Source organism: Bactrocera neohumeralis, unplaced genomic scaffold (assembly GCF_024586455.1).
Source record: "Bactrocera neohumeralis isolate Rockhampton unplaced genomic scaffold, APGP_CSIRO_Bneo_wtdbg2-racon-allhic-juicebox.fasta_v2 cluster10, whole genome shotgun sequence".
NCBI lineage: Eukaryota > Metazoa > Arthropoda > Insecta > Diptera > Tephritidae > Bactrocera > Bactrocera neohumeralis.
In genome coordinates this window covers 20,442,027-20,463,063 of record NW_026089623.1, presented here as the reverse complement: position 1 = coordinate 20,463,063, position 21,037 = coordinate 20,442,027, and the positions used below count along the sequence as shown (strand labels likewise).

At 36.0% G+C, this 21,037-nt stretch overlaps 1 protein-coding gene across 6 annotated transcripts in view; it reads left to right on the top strand.

Annotated features, from left to right (window-relative positions):
* LOC126765199 (electroneutral sodium bicarbonate exchanger 1) overlaps positions 1–21,037 on the top strand; it is a 784,165-nt gene that overhangs the window by 267,251 nt on the left and 495,877 nt on the right. For 4 of the 6 annotated variants that reach the window (XM_050482808.1, XM_050482806.1, XM_050482807.1 and 1 more), the window contains 5 exons: positions 2,926–3,160; positions 3,213–4,020; positions 4,086–4,220; positions 4,282–4,784; positions 4,839–5,151. In XM_050482808.1, coding sequence (XP_050338765.1) covers positions 2,926–3,160; positions 3,213–4,020; positions 4,086–4,220; positions 4,282–4,784; positions 4,839–5,151 — 1,994 coding nt within the window. Of the gene's footprint in view, positions 1–2,925; positions 3,161–3,212; positions 4,021–4,085; positions 4,221–4,281; positions 4,785–4,838; positions 5,152–5,210; positions 5,327–21,037 lie in introns of those variants that run through there. The other 2 variants (XM_050482810.1, XM_050482809.1) reach the window with 2 other exon arrangements.

Here is a 21,037-nt window from a genome sequence, read left to right as displayed (position 1 = left end):
TTCGTTAGCGAAAATGCACTTGGACAAACAATTCTTTGGAAAACTCAATTAATAAATATTCGTATTAAAATTCTTTGGAAATAGTCTTTATAACACTGTAGCACATGAAAATTTTCATTAGCTCTGCTGTGCTACCGCTCCCAATTTTTTGCTATCGCTGTCGCAGAATTTAATTATTTGCTCCCGCTCCAGCTACAGTTTTTTACCTACAAAACTCGGAGCAGAGTAGAGCACATACTTTTACATTGTTATGATAAAACTATGCTGTGGCTGCCGACAAAGTGAGAGCGGTAGCAAGAGTAAAATGAAATGCTACGGGAGTAGCGTAGTTTCTCAAACGCTGACTGTGACTTTGTGGCGCTCAATAAGATAAAAAGTTGTATAGTGCTTGTTTTGGATTGACAAGGAATATTTTGGTAAGTTTCGAACGATATTTTATGTGTAGTGAAAATTACATAATAACTTCAGTTACAGTGCAAAATAAAGTCACACGATAGGAATATTATTTAGATTATTATATAGATTAGCTACAAGTGTGTATTAGCGTTATTTTGGGTTTCCAGTTGATGACAGGAATAAACATTTGCTCCCAAAAATGTTCCACAGCAGTTGCTCAAGAACCTTACGTGGTTTGCTTACAGGAAGCCATTAGACCCTGCCTTTCGCAACGCCTATGATTTGAAGTGAAACACATTCAAAGTTTTTTGTTATTTTTGTGTGTCCAAAGAATGGGATATATGAGAAGAAATAAAAATATGATTCAATATCCAGAAATACCATATGCACAAAAACCTCCGATTGATGGAAACTTTTCTCCTCAACTTACTCAATCAAGAATTTCTTCAGCGTCATCAACAAACTTAGAAAAGCATCATCTACTAATTCAGACACATTTTAATGATCTTGTTCGAGATTTAGGACTCTCAAAATCAAAGAGTAAACTTTTCGAATCAAAACTTAAATAATGGAATTTGTTAGAGGAAAATATAAGGGTCTCATATATTTGTCACAGACTTGAATAATTTGTTCTCCACCAAAGAGAATGATTTGGTATTTTGTAATAATGCTAACGGACTTCTACAAGAACTAGGTTCATCAGGAACCCAAAAAGTGGCGACTTTTCTAAAATTAGTTTAAAAGCTATCCTACTTCATTCAGTTAATCTAGCGCATGCAACAAATATGAAAAAATTATTAGGCTGTTCACGATAAGGTGGTTATCGGGTTATGTGATTAAGTAAACAACAACAAAATGCGGTATGACAAAATTACCAACTTTGACCAACCCAGGCCCTTGTTTACAGATTATGTGGTTGTTTGCTTATTTCCAGTGTTAGAAAGTCGTTGGAATTTTACTAAATGGCAGCACAAAAAATAAATAAAACTAAGCGAATGGCATTTCCATTTAGATTTTCTTTGGAAAATCTGCTATTAACAGCTGTTTTTTGTTTACAATCAGCAAATTAAAACCGAAATAAAAAGCATCAAAAAGCATCACAAAGCATCAAAAATCATCAATAATTATGAATAAAGTCCATTCCTGAATAGCAGAACTTATTTTAAATTCGATTATTTTGCTTTTTAAACTTTGTTTAGGCATTTTATAAGTACGAATTTCATTGAACTAAAATTGTAAACAATGAACAGCTGTTTATGTAAAAATAAGCAAATAACCATACATAGGATGCTCACGGAGCATAGAAGTTATTTATAATCTAATAATCACATAACCCGATAACCACCTTACCGTGAACAGCCTATATGTAAATATAAAGTTGTTAATGGAAAAAATTAAATATTCTCAGTATGTATATGTGGAACATTTGCGCTGATCTCAAATGTAACAATGTTAACTGGCCTACAAGGAGGATACACAAAATATTGTTGTTTTTTGTGTGAGTGGGATAGTAGGGTGAGAGATAAACACTACGTAGTAAAAACCTGGCCACGAAGAACGAAGATGATGCCTAATTTCAAAAACTTTAATGAAGAACCTTTAGTTTCTAGTCAAAAAATGTTTATTCGTCCACTCCGTATAAAGCTGGGTCTTATTTTTTTTTGTTAAAGCCTTGAATAAAGATGGAGAAGGCTTTCAGTATCTAAAGAAAAAATTCCTCCGAATCAGGGGTACAAAATTAAAAGAAGGAATCTTTGTGGGTCTCCAAGTACGCGAGCTAATGAAGTACACACATTTTAAAATAAAACCGAACGAACCCGAAAAACGGCATGGACTGCTTCCGTCGAAGTGTGCCATAATTTTTTAGGAAACACTACCAGGATACTGTCACATGACTTATTTCTTCGTGTAAAGACATAGGGTGTAACTTATTTTTAAAACTTCATTTTTTGGACTCTCACCTGGATTTTTACCCTTGGAGTATCATCAGATGAACATGGTGAGAGGTTTCATCAATATATTATGCCCATGGATAGGCGCTACAATGGTCAGAAGGAATGCTCGCAGATTTTTCTGGTTTATTCGGCTCGAAACTCCACTTGAAAATATGAAATGAAAGAAAACCACAAAAAATACTAATAATAAATAATAATGATATTGTAATATACGTTTCAATGTCTTTTATGGTATCTAAAAAAAATAAATATATGATTAAAATATAATGCTAAAAGAGAAATTGTCTTTAAAAATTCCATTGTAAAAAAATATACGGGATAGAAAATTTTTGACACTATATTTCTATTTAGTACTATTCAATCAATAATAATAATTCATAGCTATGTAAAGGAAACAATTTTTTTTCTTTGCAAACCAGTGTATTTAGCAATACTGACCATAAATTTTAAATTTGTTTTGTTAACTGATGATTATGCATGTGATCAAAAACTGAAAAGACTAATAGTAATACTTCTTTACTAAATTGGTATTCACTTTAACCTATTTATATTTCTGTGTCACCAAACAATATAGAGGAAAATATGGTCGCAAGCCCAAGTAACGTATGTATACAACACCACAATAGCTCCAGTGAACTCAGCGAACACAGAAGTAACATTAACTTCATGCGAAAAATTCCGTCAGGAGCCGAAGCAAATAACATTCTTGTCGGGGAAGTTGATTTCTTGGAAAAACCTTTGGTAGGATTCATTCGTCTGAAAAAAGGATTGTTCTTAGGAGATTTAACAGAAGTTCCAATTCCAACTCGGTTTGTTACGTAATGCGAAAATTTTATTAAATAATGTCAATTCCTTTTTTAGCTTTATATTTATAGCGTTGGGTGGACCTGGAAGTCAAACTAATATGCAGGAAATAGGCCGAGCTATGGGTGCGCTCATGTCTGATGAAATATTCCATGAAATTGCATATCGCGCAAAACACATCGACCACCTAATTGCAGGTATGGAAGAATTCTTGAATGCGGTTACTGTGTTGCCGCCAGGTGAATGGGATCCAGCTATACGAATCGATCCCCCAGCTACAATACCTTCACAGAAGATTCGCAAACGGTCTCCGGAAACCAGTAAAGAAACGAACGAGGAGGAAGAAGAGCGACGATTACGCCAAGAGTCTGGATTAGAACGCACTGGACGGCTTTTCGGCGGGTTAAGTAATGATCTTAAAAGAAAAGCAACATGGTATTATACTGATTTTAAGGATGGATTATCGATGCAGTGTATTGCATCTTGGATATTTTTATATTTTGCTTGTCTTTCACCAATTATAACGTTTGGGGGACTGCTATCCCAAGCAACTGGTAAAAATATTGCAGCCATGGAGTCTCTAGTTTCTGGTTTCGTTTGTGGTATCGGATACGGTCTTTTTTCTGGACAACCACTTACAATTTTGGGATCAACTGGGCCAGTCTTAGTGTTTGAGACCATCGTTTACGACTTTTGCCAAAATCAAGGTTGGGACTATTTGACGTTTCGTTTCTGGATTGGCACTTGGGTTGCTGTCATATTGTTATTTTTAACAGCTATTGATGCAAGTGCTTTAGTTTGCTATATTACTCGTTTTACTGAGGAAAACTTTGCTACACTAATTGCTTTCATTTTTATATATAAGGTAAAAGTTGCATTCATATAATCCTAAACCTTAATACAAAAATTGTGAAAATATTTTTCTTTTAGGCTGTTGAAAATGTTTGGATGATAAAAACTAACTTTCCGATAATAAATCCTGTATATGATTGTATATGCATACCACCCGCAGATAGTAACTTTACAGTATTGGATTATGCAAAATATGACAAATCTTTTTGCATAGTAAGTTTAAATTACACATTTGATTTTAGATAAAAAGTCTTTTCATACAATACTTTAACAGGCTAACTATGGTACCCTGGTTGGTTCAGACTGCATTCGAGAAAGTACTGAAAATATTTTCCTGATGTCACTAATACTGTTTTTTGGTACCTTCATAATATCAGTGCTGCTAAAAGGTCTTAAGAATGCGCCATATTTCCCATCAATAGTACGGCAGTATATCAGTGACTTCGCTGTTATTATTGCCATATTATCAATGTCAATTCTGGATTTTATAATGAACATCCCAACACCAAAACTTGATGTACCGCACGAATTTAAACCAACCTTAAGCTCGCGTGGTTGGTTAGTTCCACTATTTTCAACAAATAACCCTTGGTGGACACCACTTGTAGCCATATTTCCAGCAATGTTAGGAACTATTTTAATTTTTATGGATCAGCAAATTACGTCGGTAATAATAAATCGTAAAGAAAACAAACTCAAAAAGGGGTGTGGCTACCACTTGGATCTATTCATATTATCAATACTTATACAAATATGCAGTACAATGGGTTTACCATGGCATGTAACTTTTATTATTTAATATCAACAAATCTGAATTATTTGCTTTTTCAGGTTTGTTGCCGCAACTGTTCTTAGTATAAATCATGTGAATTCACTAAAATTGGAATCTGAATGCTCTGCACCAGGAGAGAAACCACATTTTTTAGGTGTACGAGAACAACGTGTAACACACGTATTAATATTTTTAACAATCGGGTTTTCTGTTATGTTAACACCTCTACTTTGTCATATTCCTATGCCAGTACTTTTCGGCGTGTTTCTTTATATGGGTATAGCATCACTTTCAGGCTTACAGTTTTTCGATCGTTTATTAATAATATTTATGCCTGCAAAGTACCAACCGGATTTCATGTTCCTACGAAAGGTGAGTTTCAAAAAGTTAGGTATAGACATTATGGTAAGTCGATATTTTCTATATAAAAGCAGGTATGCGGGAAATATTTCACGGATTATTCTGAATAACTTTGCCTAAGAGACTATGAGTTTAAATCCGGTTTCGAGGCGAATTTAAAAAATCTGAATGATCAATTGTATTGGAGGTATGTGATATAGTTGTTCGATCTGGTCAATTTCGACCTACATATGTATATAATCTCAAGAAGCTCCTATGTATTAAAATTCATTCAGATATCTCAAAAAACTAACGAAGAAATTTTTATAATCCCGAAAAATTAAACTTCACCTAAAAAGTCATTGGCTCGAAAACGTGTTTAGACCCTTATTCTCTTAGACAAATTTGAATTCCAGGTTTAATCAACCCTCTAATATACATACATATTATATGTATATAAATAATATATAAAGCACCGGTTGCTGGTCTTTCGGCCTAATTAAAAACAACAAATAAAATTAAACTAAACGATTAAATTACTAAAGTGTAAGTTTCTACTATAATTAGTTATATTTTTATACTCTTGCAACATATGGCTTCATAGTATAACATTCTCGTTCCTAAAGGTTGTATGTATCAGCTAAAACTAATCGAGATTCATATTGGGAAATTTATACGTACATGATCAGAATGATGATACGTGTGACTCTCCGTCCGTGCGTCCATCCTAGCCATAACTTGAGCGAAAATTAAGATATCTTTATGAAACTTGGTACACGTGTTCCTTGGCAAAAAAATTAAGGGTTTTTTTTGCAGACAAACGTAGTCAGACCACTGCAACGCCCACAAAACGTCGTTTATTGGAATCTTATAAAATACCATAACTAAGCACTATATTAAGTATAGAACTGCAATTTGCAACAGGGGATCGCAGCAGCAAGAGCTATAAATTTTGAAAAATTAGGCGTGACCCACCCTCTTTTTAATTTAATGTACATATCTTCTAAAGTACTTAAGCTAAAATAACGAAATTCGCTCATGACAAATCCCTTCAGCACCCCTAGCGAAACTGGATGAAATTGGAAGATAACCCCGTCCACCTCTGCTTTAAAGGTACGGTTTTAAAAACTAAAATGGCGATAAATCAATGACTAAATATGCCAGAGACATACAATTTTACCTCCGAGGTGGTATGACAGAGCTTTAAAGGAGCCCACTTTTAGGTGAAATCCCATATCTCGGGATACGCCGAACTGATTTTGACTAACTTTACTTCGTGGTATTCTTCTCACATTACTATGCCTCAATTGAAAGGGAAATTTTTCTTTTTCAGTTTTAATTAATCTATAATAATCTACATTAAATTGCTGCGCGGGAGGTTATGTTACAAGTTGGCGGTCAAAATTAGGGGGAAGTTGGCACCATGACTTCATCTTATTAGATGCGTAAATTGAAGTATAGTGACGTTCGGTCTGTTCCTGGCAAGTCTTCAAGTAAATAACGGTCTTTAGCAAGCACTTGCTTAATTATAAAAGGGTTTATCTAACGTGGCTCCAGCTTTCTGGATGTTTCAGTCCTAGAAGGCTCATTTTCGACTAGCACTAAGTCACCTGGAATTCGTTTGGTGATGATCATCGGATCGCTTCTTAGCTTTCTTCATTGTGTTCATTGACCATTAGCTGGTAACTTCTCGTAACGTTTCAAATACGTACTCTTTACTGCTTTAATAAACGTATATTTCGTAAAAGCGTCAAATAGGAATAATATGTGTTCGTTTCCTTTCGTCCTTTAAATTTGATTTGACGAAATTACGCATTCGTGGGAACAATCCAAGTGACCATTTTTATCGTACCATTCTAACAGAATTTCTTTTTTTCGATTTTTCCCAATACAGAATTCTTTCAAAGTTTGTTTATCAACAACCAATCGTCTGGTATTATCGATACTTTATCTACTCGTAGAGTAGCTACATACATACATAAGTTCCACCTTTGTTTGGACAGCTACTTAATGCATCGACGTGTTCCACATGTCTAGCCTGACGATATTTAATATCGATATCTAATTCGTGAATAAGTTCTCTCTTTTCATAGAAGTTTTAACAGCGCTACAATCGGTTGCAAATTTTGCTATTGTACCGGAATCAATTGAAGCTAAGTTTTCAATTTCGTAACTGTAGAAACTTTTTTCAGTGTCACTCGTGGATCTACTGTAATACGCAACTGATTTTAATCCGTCACGTTCATTTTGTAACAATACACTAAAGTTTAAAAAAATTTCTTGTCGTTTTCAAAAACTCGTATTTTGAAATATCAATGCAAATCTGCAGATAAGTATACCATTTATATAATCTATTATCTTCCGTAGCTTTTTCTTGGATTTTGCACATTAAACGTTGTAATACTATTAAATCACTCTTCAGTCCAAATGGCATTCTTTTAAATTCGTATAAGCCGTCCATAGTAAAGATGTGTACTTACGACTTTTTGGTTCAATTTCAATTTGATTGTACCCACTATTCAAATCTAGCGTTGTGAAATACTTATTTATAATGCAGTGCTTACTGAAGACATTATTCAAAATTTGTAAGTGGAAATATTTCTTTGGCAAATTAATCGTCGGTAGTCAATACATAATCTAATGTTACCGTTTTTATTTTTTACAATCACAACTGGACTTGCGTATTGTGATTCTGAACGTTGGATTATAAATATTAAATCGTTTATCATTTCAGATACCATATGTTTTTTTAAGTTCTGGTACACGATTGGGAGATTGAGACACAATTACATTTGAATTTAATTAAATTTTCATTTATATCAAATCAGTTTTTCCGAGTTAATTTATTTCTATTTTCGTTTATAATTTCTATTAATGTTGTTTCTACAGATTTATCGTTTATTTCACATATAATTTCGTTTTCACTAACGTAACGTCTTCAACTTTAATTTCTTGTTCGTGTTTTTCGTTTTATTGGTATTTTTCCGTTTTAGTATTTAACCGCATGTTGGCTCTAAAGTTGTCTTGTTCTAATAAAATGTCACTAGGCAATAATTCATCCTCTACCAAATACAAGGTAACTGTTACAATAATGCTTTCGATTGTTAAGTTTGTTTCACAGACTCTTCCGCGTGTCGACTACCACCACATAGTCCTCTAATTTGTATTTCACACTTCATGTATTTGCAATTAAGCTTTCAGCTTAACGATTTTTGAATCATGTTACACTCCTACGCGTCAACTTTAAAAAGTTCATCCTTTAAAAAATGTAAATCATATCTGGTTGTTTACGTTGAGGTTTATGACAATTTTTCGATATGTGCCTAAATTCATCGCAATTATAGTTTTACATTTCTTTTATTCAACCTTCTTATTAGAATTTTCGTTTTTCTTTAAATTTTTATTTTCATATTTTTTTATTTTGGCTTTCCTTACACTGCGGTGTGAATTTATCGGTCCATTTCTTTTAAATTCATTTAATGTTTCTCTTAACTCTCTCATAATATTTATTCTTGAAGCCACTATTGAAACTCGTAGTTCACGATTTCGTAGTCCTTCTCTCGCTGTTGCACTTACCTTATACCGTCGCCCAAGCGCACAAACACGAAAACAGTAATCGCCTACTTTTTATATTCTTGCAACCTTGTTCACCTAACGGTTGTACTATTCCTGCTGGATGAATTTGGTTGTTGTATCTGTAGGGCTTTAGGAGATATGTACATTAAACATATTAGGAAGCGGGGCCATTCTTAAAACTCATATCACCTAAAAGTAATCGAGATAGATATAGGGATATATACTTACTTCTATATATATAAATGATCAGGATGACGAGAAAAGTTGAAATCCGGTTGATTGTCTGTCTGTCCGTAGATGCGTCCGTCCGCCCGTGCAAGCTGTAACTGGAATAAATTTGAGATATCTTGATGAAACTTAGCACAAAAACGCCCACAAATACATAACATATATAGTGCCATAACTAAGCACTAAATTAAGATATAAAGCTGTAATTTGGCACAGGGGATCACAGTAGCAAGGGGCACCTGTAGATTAAAAAGTTTTAAGAATGGCCCCGCTTCCTAATATCTTTAATGTACATATCTCCTAAAGCACTACAGATACAACAACCAAATTCATCCAGCAGGAATATTACAGGAACGACTGCTGGGTGTGAAAGCGAATAAAACCGAATGAAAACCTCGCTCATTCCCCATATAACGGTACTGTTCAAAACTACTAAAAGCGCGATAAATCAATAACCAAATGCGCCAGAAATGCAAAAATTTGTCGACGGGCTAGTATGATAAGGGTTGTTAGGGGCCGAGTTAAAAATTGGGTGATGGGCGTGGCTCCGCCCACTTTTTGGAGAAATCCCATATCTCGTGAGTCGTCCAACTGATTTCGACAACATTTGGTATATCACCCTACTTCTCATATAGCACAATTTTAAATTCCACTTGATTCTTTTACTTTCCAGGACACAAATCACGAAGCAATTAATATAATGAGATTAATCTTTGCACGAATAATACCTTAAGTGTATGCCACCTTATAACAAACAATTTTTCAAATCCAACAAAAGAAGTTCAAAACTCTAGGTTCCAAAGATGAGGATCACGGTACCTATAGCTGACTTTTGATAGAAAATGTTGGTCAATGTGTGATATATATAACTGGATTTAAGGGATAATGCATCTCTTACAATCAGAGTCTCATAAGAATGTGTTTTTGTGCCTAAAATATATAAATTTCAGCGAAAATTTAGCCTAGCCCTTAAATAACTAATATCAGGATTTTCCAACATCCGGCTGACTTTACTCTATATGATTGGTTTTACACCTTATTTCACTAGTTTTGATTCTAGCAAGTTGCAAAAGTATGAAATATTCGGTTGCACCCGCACTTAGCCCTTCCTTACTTTTTAATTTTTTATAATTATGTACGACTTTCTCTGATTTATTTAAACTGTGTTGTCTTCTGTTCTCGTCCGTGTTAGGGTCCGTTTCAATAGTTTCGTCAAGTTCGGTCAATTTGTTCGATTTGTAATTATGGGTATTTCAAAATAAAAGAAACATAGATTTCTACATATACATTAGGCCGGACCGATTTGTGGGGAGGCAAAAAATTCGCCCATTGCTCTATGAAAATCATATTCTAGGGATCAGAATAAGAAACTTTGCCGAAGGAACCATACCTCTGAAACGAATTCTGATGTCCCCCAATTTGGGTCGAGCTTTGGGTAGGGGCAAATTTTGAAATAGAATTGAAATTACCATTTCATTCTTATTACCTCTGAAAGTGAGGAGAATTAAAGCAATAACCACTATGGTATTTCAAAAAAAATAATAAGTGAAGTGACCATTCCAAATCAAAAAGTTTACAATGAATCCACCATCCTCTACACCGCAAGATGCAGCAACTACATCAACAACTATCGAAAACCCAATGAGTCATATACCCAAGCATGATGTTACTGTTTTTGGGGTGTCTACTGATTTGACTGATCTTAATTTACCAACCCATCTGGATATCTTGAGATATTATTTTTACTTAAGCGAACTTGCTAAAACAGAACAAAAAAAGTTTTCCCATAAATCATTCACTATTCAAGTACAAGATAAGTTGATTGGAATTTGGAAAAAACTTGGTATAGAAATAATGCTGAAGAAAAGTGTATGTAATAAATTAAATAAATTGCTTGAGAAGTATTAAGAGCAAATCAAGAGAAGAAACAACACCCAACAATTTACAGAGTATGTAAAATCTCTGGAAACAATTTTTACATGGGAACATGTAAATGCGATTTGAAGGCAGCTCCATGTGCATGCGGCTGGGTTCCCGAACGCCTCAAAGAGTTCACGCACGATCAACATAATCAGAGAAGACTAACAATGAATGCATTTATGATGGAAACTGAAGAGCAAGGAGCAACGTCACCACCGGTTCAAGAAGATATGGATAGAAGCACAAGTTCACAATACACAGAGAGATACGATTGTTTTAACTTTGCCTTGGTATGTGACAGATTTGGTGTGCCTGACAGAGTAGCATCAGCATTGGGAACCGCTCTTTTGCAAGATTTTAAAATTAAAGATAAGCATGGGAAACCTCTCATCATGGATAAATAGAAAGTTCGCAGAGAAAAAGAGAAATGCAGACAAAAAGTGCTTCGCAAACGGTTAGATGATACCAATTTGTTAGCGTTTTCATTCGATGGCAGAAAAGATGATACTTTAACGATAGATAAAATTGATGAGAAGTATCATACTAGGATGGTAAAAAAACCTCATCTTGTTATTTTGAGAGAACCCAATTCTGAATTCATTGGTTACGTAAGACTGGAACATGAAACCGCTGAATACAAAAAAAATTAAATGGTTTTTTCAACGATAAAAATATATCACTGGATACATTAACTGGAATATGCACTGACGGTGAGCCAACAAACACTGGCCCACACGGTGGAATTATACGACGATTCGAATTGCTGTTAAAAAGACCATTGCATTGGTTTGTTTGCCTTCTACACTTCAACGAACTTCCGTTTCGGCATTTGTTTGAAGCTTTGGATAAATCAACCAGCACTGGACCAAGATCGGCAACCGGAAAACTGAGCCGTCAAATCGAAACATGTGAAACTCTTCCGGTAAGTAATTGCTATCACTCATTTATTATAATTGTCAACCATTTTTAATTGTTTTATTATTATATATTTTTAGGTGGTGGACGGCTTCCAGAAAATTGAGTTGCAAAATATGCCCCCTGCTCCAGAAAAAAAAAATTTTTCCACCGATTCGAAGTACTTATACGACATGGCCCATGCAATTTCTGGCGGCGTGGTTCCGGTGGATCTGGCTAACATCAAACCAGGGAAAATTGTACATTCTCGGTGGCTCACCAAGGCCGCTAGATTATTGCGATTATATGTGACAACGAAAAATCCAGATGCAAATTTAAGAATTCTGGTTAAATTTATAATTAAATGTTATGTGCCAAGGTACTTCAATATCCAGTATTACAGCTCTGTCGTGGACGGCAGTGCATTATTTTTCAAGTTCATTGGTTGGTCACGATTTCTAGAACCTCATTTACGCAAAATTGGCAATCAAGTAATTAAAGATAATTCATATTATGGGCATTCGGAAAATATCTTGTTATCAATGTTGTTTGATGATAGGAAAGAAAAGCGCGACTGTGCCATCAAGAAAAATCTACGCTATCGAACCGATGTTGACGAGCCAATGGAACTTAAAGTTTATAAAAAACCAGATATAAACTTTAATTGCACAAGTTATACGGAAATGATCAATTTGAATGATATAAATATCGTATTTGAACCACCATTCACGCGAAGCATTCCGTACGATACATTGAAAGAATATTTAAATCAAGATGATCCACCGTTTAATGATCCAAAAATTCCATCACACATACAAGGAACGGAACGACATGTTCAATTGCTAGCTAGTGTTTCTAAACGGATTATACCGGAAAATGTAGAGGCTGTTATGGTGACGACATTAGAGAGCCGTGCGAAATTACCCAGACTTGAAAGTAAAAAAGACTTCAAACAATATTTTTTTTAGTTTCTTTTCTATACCTCACTTAAATTAATTTTTTCATTTACATATGTTCTGACTAAATAAATTTCTTAAGAGAAAAAATAGATATTATTATAAATAAATAAATAAAAATAAAGAAAAAACATAGCAATTTAGCTGATTTTTTCATGTAATTCACCAAAAATGGTGATTTTTTGAAATGATTATGTGGGGAACCCCACAGGGGAGTTCCAGGGGGTGTGCCACTGGCATGGGTGGATCGGCCGTCCAAAGTTAGCGGAGGTCGGTCATACATTTGGACTCTATTGAAGCACTCTAAATGGGTCAAAGTGGGATTTTTCAAAATTTGCCCCTACCCAAAGGTTCGACCCAAATTGGGGGACATCAAAATTCGTTTTAGAGGTATGGTTCCTTCGACAAAGTATCTTATTTTGATCCCTAGAATATGATTTTCACTGAGCAATGGGCGATTTTTAAATCGACCCGCCCTAATATAGATATAATGACTTGGAAACCGATTCTCTGGTTGACGTTTTTGCACCTTAAGGCATTTCCCTAGTTTGGTCCTGGCAAGTTGCAAGAGTATGAAATGTACTGTTAAACTCGAACATAGCCCTTCCTTACTTGTTAAAATTTAATTTGCTGATTTACCCAGCATAGAAGCGACTTTACGAAGCATGAGTACTTCTAGCTGCTGCATGATGCATGTGGGGTTAAAAAGTGGTAATACTTTGACAAGTTTGCAATGCTGCTGTCGTGATTGAGATTTCGAAGGCACTCTTATCCTTCTTTTGTTGTAGATATAACCAGTGTTTATTATTTTAATATAGAGTATGAAAAGTTTAAATTTAAGACAGTTTAGGTGGTTTTTTAAGATGGGACGGGATATTTTATATTAATCGGGTATTTTTCTTTGAGGGTCAAAATTGTAGTTTCGACTTCTTCAAGTGTAATATCGGTTTCAATGTGATTTCCTATTGGTGTTTTGATTGCGTTAAATGCAGAAGGGATACTGGATGCGTTTAGTAACTTTATATCTGACCTTAAGTGTTTCAGAGTCGTGGTTGAATTCATATTGGCTATTATATTTTCCAATCCTCTGAGACACTATAGAGAAAGGAACAAAAAAAAAGAATAAAGGCAGAAACGAAATAAATAAAAACAAGTAAGGAAGGGTTAAGTTCGGGTGTATTTACTGTCAATTAACATTTCCAATATTGTTAAATAGTTATGAATTAAGCACCCAATAGCAGCGTAACCGGAGAAAGATAGAAAAAAAGTACGGGTTCAATGTTCAAATGAAACAAAAACAAAAACGTTAACTTCGGTTGCATCGAAGCTTTAATACCCTTCCAAACACAAAAGTTTCCTTACAAGAACTTGATTCTGATTGTTTAGTTTGTATGACAACTATATGATATAGTTATCCTATCGATTCTTTAGGGATTGCATTATTGCCTTAGATAATGATCGAATTCAAATTTTGTAAAGTTATCTCGCCAAATAAAAAAGTGTTCTAAGAAGTATGACAGCCATATGTTACAGTGGTCCGATATCGGCTGTTAGAAATGAGCAGATTATTTAACCCTTTCAGACCTTCAATACACAATTGTGCGGGTAAGACTAAAAATATGTTAAAATTTTCTTTCGCTTTACTACGTTTTAAGACCCGAAAGGACTGATTGTGCCATTTATTTCTAACGGTTCTTTTCAACGGTTGCTTTGATTTTTTGTGTATTTTTGTCACAATTTGCAAAGTTTTGAAGTGTTCAGCCCTGTTGTCAAGAAAGAAAAAAGGTAAATTCTAATAAATTTTGTGCAGTGTTTTAGTTTCGTGATGTTTTGCAAAAATGTGTATCGAAAAATATTAAATAAAATATATATTGTTTTATTGTGAAGAAAATATAATTAATTTAAGTGTTTTGAACAAGTTTAAAAAAGGACCACACAATTGTGCGCTTCAGGGTTTGACCTCGCATTTTCATTTACCCGCACAATTGTGCCATTCCAGGTCATTTCAATTTGAATCTTGATGAGGACATGCTTCAAGTTCTCCAAATATTGGAAAATTCCGATGCTGACTTTAGTTCTGATGACTCAAATGATGATGCGCTCTGGGAACAACCCAATTGGCAAATGGGCGGTTCATCCGAGTCGGATTGTAATCAAACTTCTTCGAAAGATGAAATTTTACTTCCAGCTAATCAAGACCCAACTGTAAGTCATGTAAATACAAGCGTATCTGCTTGGGATGAAGTCTGGAAGAGCGTCGGTTTTTTGACTCGACGCCCCCGCAACAAACAAGTCATCAAGGAAATATTTTAGTTGGTACACTCATGGAGTATTTTCAGAAATATTTTCCTGAAGATCATTTTCAAAACGCCGCGTTTTTCACCAATAAGTATCACTTATCTCAGCATGGATGTGTCCTCAATGCTACTGCTGCCGACATTAAAAATCTTTATGGACTCCATATCATATCGGAAGGCTTCAGATTAGCGCAAATAAAAAACGCGATGACCAGAGATAAATTCTTTACATTAAGGAACAGCCTCCATTTTGTTGATACTCTACAGCCTCCGACAAACAAACTGTTTAAGATTCAGCCGGTTATAGACTGCGTTAGATCTCGATGCCAAGCACTAGCAACAGAAATTACGGAATACTCGATTGATAAGCAAATGATCCCATTTACAGGAAGGGCGTCCATGCGGCAATACGTTAAAAATAATCCGAGACCTGTAGGTCTTAAGAACCTTGTTGTTGCGACTTCCAGTAGGCTCGTCGTCAATTTCGAAATATTCCAAGGAGCGGGAACTTTTTCTAACACTGGCTTGGGAGTTGGACCGTCTATTGTCATCAGATTGACAAAACATTTGCCGAAAGGGAGTTTTCTCTATTTTGATTGGTATTTTACCACGATTCCGCTTTTAAAAAAGCTCCTGGAACTCGGCTACAAGGCTACTGGGACCATATCTTTAAACCGATTGCCTGTGCAGAGGATGGATTTCCCGTTAGACCGAAATATGAATAGAGGAGACATAAGCCAGTTTGTGAAAGGTAATGTAGGTAGGAGAGCAGCCCTATCGGGCTCAATTAGCACTTGATGTGCCATTTTGATGAAAGGTAATGTAGTTGCAGTTAAATGGCGCGATAGCAAGTGCGTTACGCTAGTTTCCACAGAGTGTGGAAAAGACCCAGTTGGAGTGGTACAAAGGTGGTGCAAAAAGGAACGCAAGCACATTAATGTACCATGCTCTCAAATCGTGAAGCGTTACAACGCTAAAATGGGCGGAGTCGACGCAGCTGATCAGTCAATGGAATACTACAGAATTTTTATAAAAACGAAGAAATGGACTGTAAAAACAACTTTTCATTTGATTGACATGGCAGTATGCAATGCGTGCAGAGAGTACAGAGCCGATGCACTAAAGGCGGGCATGCGAGAAAAGAATACTAAAGACCTATTTAAGTTTATATCTGAGCTCGGCGAAGTATTGGCCAAATTCACTGAAAGGCTAATTAATCCACCAGTTCCGTAATGCACATCAACAGCAGAGCCAGCTGCAAAAAGAAATAGACCCCTGGATCCTCCCGTTGATGTGCGTACTGATCGGTATGATCACTGGCCAGAGGCAATGGATATGACAACAGCACGAACGTGCCACGTGAAAGAACGTACAAGCAGAACTAGAATAAAATGCTCCAAATGCGATGTATTTCTCTGTCTAACCAAAAACAAAAACTGTTTTCAGGAGTACCATACAAAAAAATGTATAATGTCAATCAATGTACATGAATTGTATTTTTAAATACATTCCATCAATATAAAATCATTTTTTTTCTTGAAATAAGATTTTTAAATCGTACTGTTTTTTCTTTCAATAATATGGCCTTAAGACGGTAATACACAATTGTGCTAGTCCTTTTTCTAGGAATCCTTCTTCGGATAATTTTTTTTCTTATTTTTATTGCATTCACGATGGTCATATTAGCAACTGTGCGAAGCGGCGTTAAAATCTGTAAACTTTAATTTCTCAAGTCTGAAAGGGTTAAGAGAAAACGGGTTAAAAACTTCAGATCGATATCTCGAACTTAACACATTTAACAAAGCCGACAAATACCTACAGATGTTGGTAATATTTTATATTGAAGTAGTTTTGCAGTATGCCCTGTGTTGTCACTTCAACGAGCTGAAAGTTCCATCGCAGTTTAGAGGAATTGTATGTATTACTGGTTGCCCCCAAATTAGGTTGAGTTCTGTTAAAAGATCGGGTATAATGTCGCGCTCCTAGTTAAATCCTGATTCCAATCTTGAGCATAGTGCATTTAGGTTTGTATTCACGGACTCTGCTTTCAATGTCCCAGCTTAGATTTTTTTCTAGGAAAACTCCAAAAAATTTGACAAAGTTCGGCAACGCGAATGAAATTGAGAAATTTGTATCTCTCCTGTAAAAAAGCAGATATCTGTTTACTTTATATTAACAGTGACTCCACGACCCTTCACAAAGTTGATGAGACGCCAAAGACTCTTCTACAGGTGATCTGGTAATTAATTTTTATACTTTATATATATTTTAACTGAGATATTAGGTTCTGGATAATATCAAATGCAGCGATATCAGAGTCACAGTGTTGGAATTATTGAAAGAACATTCTATGTCCCGCTAGGGAAAACTTTTATTTATAAGAATTTTAAGCTTTTTTCGGGAAAGGAGAATTTTACGATCAGAGAAAGAAGCACTACAAATTTGGATTTGGATAAGAAGACATGTCAACACAAGTGCTATCCGTTTATTTGGACATCTAATAGCCATCCCTTATATATCACACTCTAGCGGCAGGGAGACGGCACCCATGAAGAGTACACAGAGTACTTCAATACCGTTCTGGTACCACACATTACTTACTAGTTATGTTGAACTTCAGAACTAAATACGTATCTTTTATAAACCAATCTCCCCACAGAGCTACAAAAAATGCATTACTCAAGGAGTACAATACCCTCTGAATTTAACGAGGTTTCCTTCACCGAAGTATATTTATAAATGTACGTAAACTTATTTAGAATATGAGTATCTGTTAGTGACCGAGGGCAAGACGAAATATCTCCTATCATCAAAGAAACAGCCGTTGCATTCGCGACTTGCCTCATACGCTATTGCTGACAACGTCCGGTGTGTTTAACGTGGGTACCTGATGACGATAGGCCTGCCCCACGGCGTTCAAAAGCACAGCGGATCAAATCAATGCATTGGCAGTGTGGAATGGATACAATGCCAAGGACATATTTGTTGATATTCTCTCTAACGACATTCTGAACATGAAATAAGGGATCCTCTATACTGCGTCCTTTCCTGGGCCCATACTGCCTATCTGACCACATACACCGCGTTAGCACCTGAAGCCTTTTCACGATAACTCATTCCAGTACTGGAAGCAAACTGATTCCCGATAAGAACGAGGATCGCTCCTGATTTTATCAGTGGACTTCAGGAGAGAAACAACCTTAGCACTTTTCCACTCGTGTGGAAAGTGTCCCTCCCAGACGCACTTATTGTAAACGGACTCCAGGTATTCCGGAATGTGCTTTTGCACATGTTTCCGTTCAAACCATCAAAACCTGGGGAACGTTTAGTCCTAACCACGCCAAAGGCGTACCCTAGCTCCTCATCGTCAAATGGAGGGGTAGGTACTTCTGGTGCTTGAGGTACCTGACTTTCCGCCCTGGGAAAGAACGCTCTTAACTGAACCGCAACTCTCTCCACGACGATAACAGAGTGTCACCGACGCCAAGAGAGGCCCCGGCAGATCCTATAGACCTGAAACCAAGAATCGTTTCTATTCTCACTGACAAAGATCCTTGTATTCCTTAGTCGCACAACTAAAATCGTACCTAAGCTGGAAAAGCCTGTTAGAATTGGATAGCGTCGGGCGCGTTGATACTTTCGTCTCCATCGCACAATTCTCCTCTTCAAGGTTAACTTACGCGTTCACCACTTAATTTTCCTTACCATAATACCTTTGGACCTCCCAATATTCCTATCATTTACCCTCCAAACTACAATAAAGACGAGAAATTTTCTCATTCTCCTCCAGCTTCTCAAAAACCTAAAGCGGTACTACTAATACCGCTTCCCCAACCGCAAGTCCATACTGCTTCCTGTCATTACCAGTGTTGCGTCATAGCCGTAATGGACTCTCATCCCTCGATGGTGGAGATTGAGGAGTAACCATAATTTGTATCAAATTATGATCACCCACCCTCCCTTAATCTCCCATCTAACGCTCACCAGGAAGACATAATTTTGTCCGTACCCTACAGGCCTACATTTGTGCTACTATCAAGGCCACCTTCCAGGGACGACTGACCATCCTCAATTAAGACCTCTGGAACGCCGGGCTAAGGTCCCGAAAGTTCAGCCGGAGTAGCCCTTCCATGAATTCCTCTTGGGCAATCTCGCATGGACCCCCTGGACTACAACCCGAGTACCCAACTTCCAATTGACAGTCGCGTCCAACCTTCTCTTTACATGTAAGTCAAGGTGTACGGATGTGTTTTTTAATTCGGTTCGCGTATTCTGATTTTTGCGAAAAGTAAAAAAACAATATTAAGAAATAAAGAAGTAAGGAAGGAAGGACCAAGTTTGGGTCAACCGAATATGTTATACTCTTTCAACTTGCAAGAATCAAAGCGAGGGAAATACTTTAAAGTAAAACCAACCATATAGAGTATAGTCAGCCGGATGTTTGAAAATTTTGATATTAGTTATATAGGGGCTAGGCAAAGTTTTCGCTCAAATTTATCTATTTTAGCCACAAAGATACACTGTCATGAGTAAAACCCGCCCGTTTATTTTCATTGGGATAACTCACATACTGGCCGATATAAGTGGTACAAAGCCACTCGAAAGTTCGAAAATGTTTATATTAAGTATATAGGGGCTTAAGGGAATATTGGTCAGATTCAACCCATTTTTTACATACAGACATACCATTATAAGAGAATGATTATCCGTTTATTTCAGTTATACATATATTATATCACGCACTGATCGACATTTTTGATCAAAAGTCAGCTATAGGTACCGGGGTCTAATTATTCGGTATCTACGGGTTTGAACAGTTTCTATTGGATTTAAACAATTTTTAGTCATAAGGTGGCACACACCAATTTAATCAATTGGAAATGCACCTTATTACTGAGGTGCCTTGTACCAATTTACAGCTTTATATCTTAATTTAGTGCCTAATTATGGCTCTTTATAAGTTTTCGGTTAATGGCGATTTGTGGGCGCGTCAGTGATGCTAAGGCACCCACATACAGACGGACGGACGGACATACAGGATTTCATTTTTTCTCGTTATTTGATCATTTATATTTAAGCTTATATCCAGATATCTCGACTAGTTTTAGGTGATACGTACAACCGTTAGGTGAACAAAACTATAATATCGGGTGATTTTTTAAGAGCTTGATAACTTTTTTTTAAAAAAAAACGCATAAAATTTGCAAAATCTCATCGGTTCTTTATTTGAAACGTTAGATTGGTTCATGACATTTACTTTTTGAAGATAATTTCATTTAAATGTTGACCGCGGCTGCGTCTTAGGTGGTCCATTCGGAAAGTCCAATTTTGGGCAACTTTTTCGAGCATTTCGGCCGGAATAGCCCGAATTTCTTCGGAAATGTTGTCTTCCAAAGCTGGAATAGTTGCTGGCTTATTTCTGTAGACTTTAGACTTGACGTAGCCCCACAAAAAATAGTCTAAAGGCGTTAAATCGCATGATCTTGGTGGCCAACTTACGGGTCCATTTCTTGAGATGAATTGTTCTCCGAAGTTTTCCCTCAAAATGGCCATAGAATCGCGAGCTGTGTGGCATGTAGCGCCATCTTGTTGAAACCACATGAGTCAACATTTAAATGAAATTATCTTCAAAAAGTAAATGTCATGAACCAATCTAACGTTTCAAATAAAGAACCGATGAGATTTTGCAAATTTTATGCGTTTTTTTTTTTAAAAAAAGTTATCAAGCTCTTAAAAAATCACCCGATACTATGTAGCAACAGGTTGCAATAGCATAAAAATGAAGTAATTGTGGGGGATATCATATTGAAAACTATGGGGTTTGCCCTGTATATAAAGATTTAAAAACGAAATTTTCTGTCGGAATTCAAGCACGACGTAATGAACGAGTAGTATTTCTCCTAACGAAAATATTGAAATCCCAGTCAATATTTTAGAACCAGTAAATCTTAAAGTCAATGCTACACAAGGGAGCTATGCAAACGGGGTAAAAGGCAACACTGCACAAATGCAATTATCCCAAAACTAACCAAATCGAAATGCTGAAAC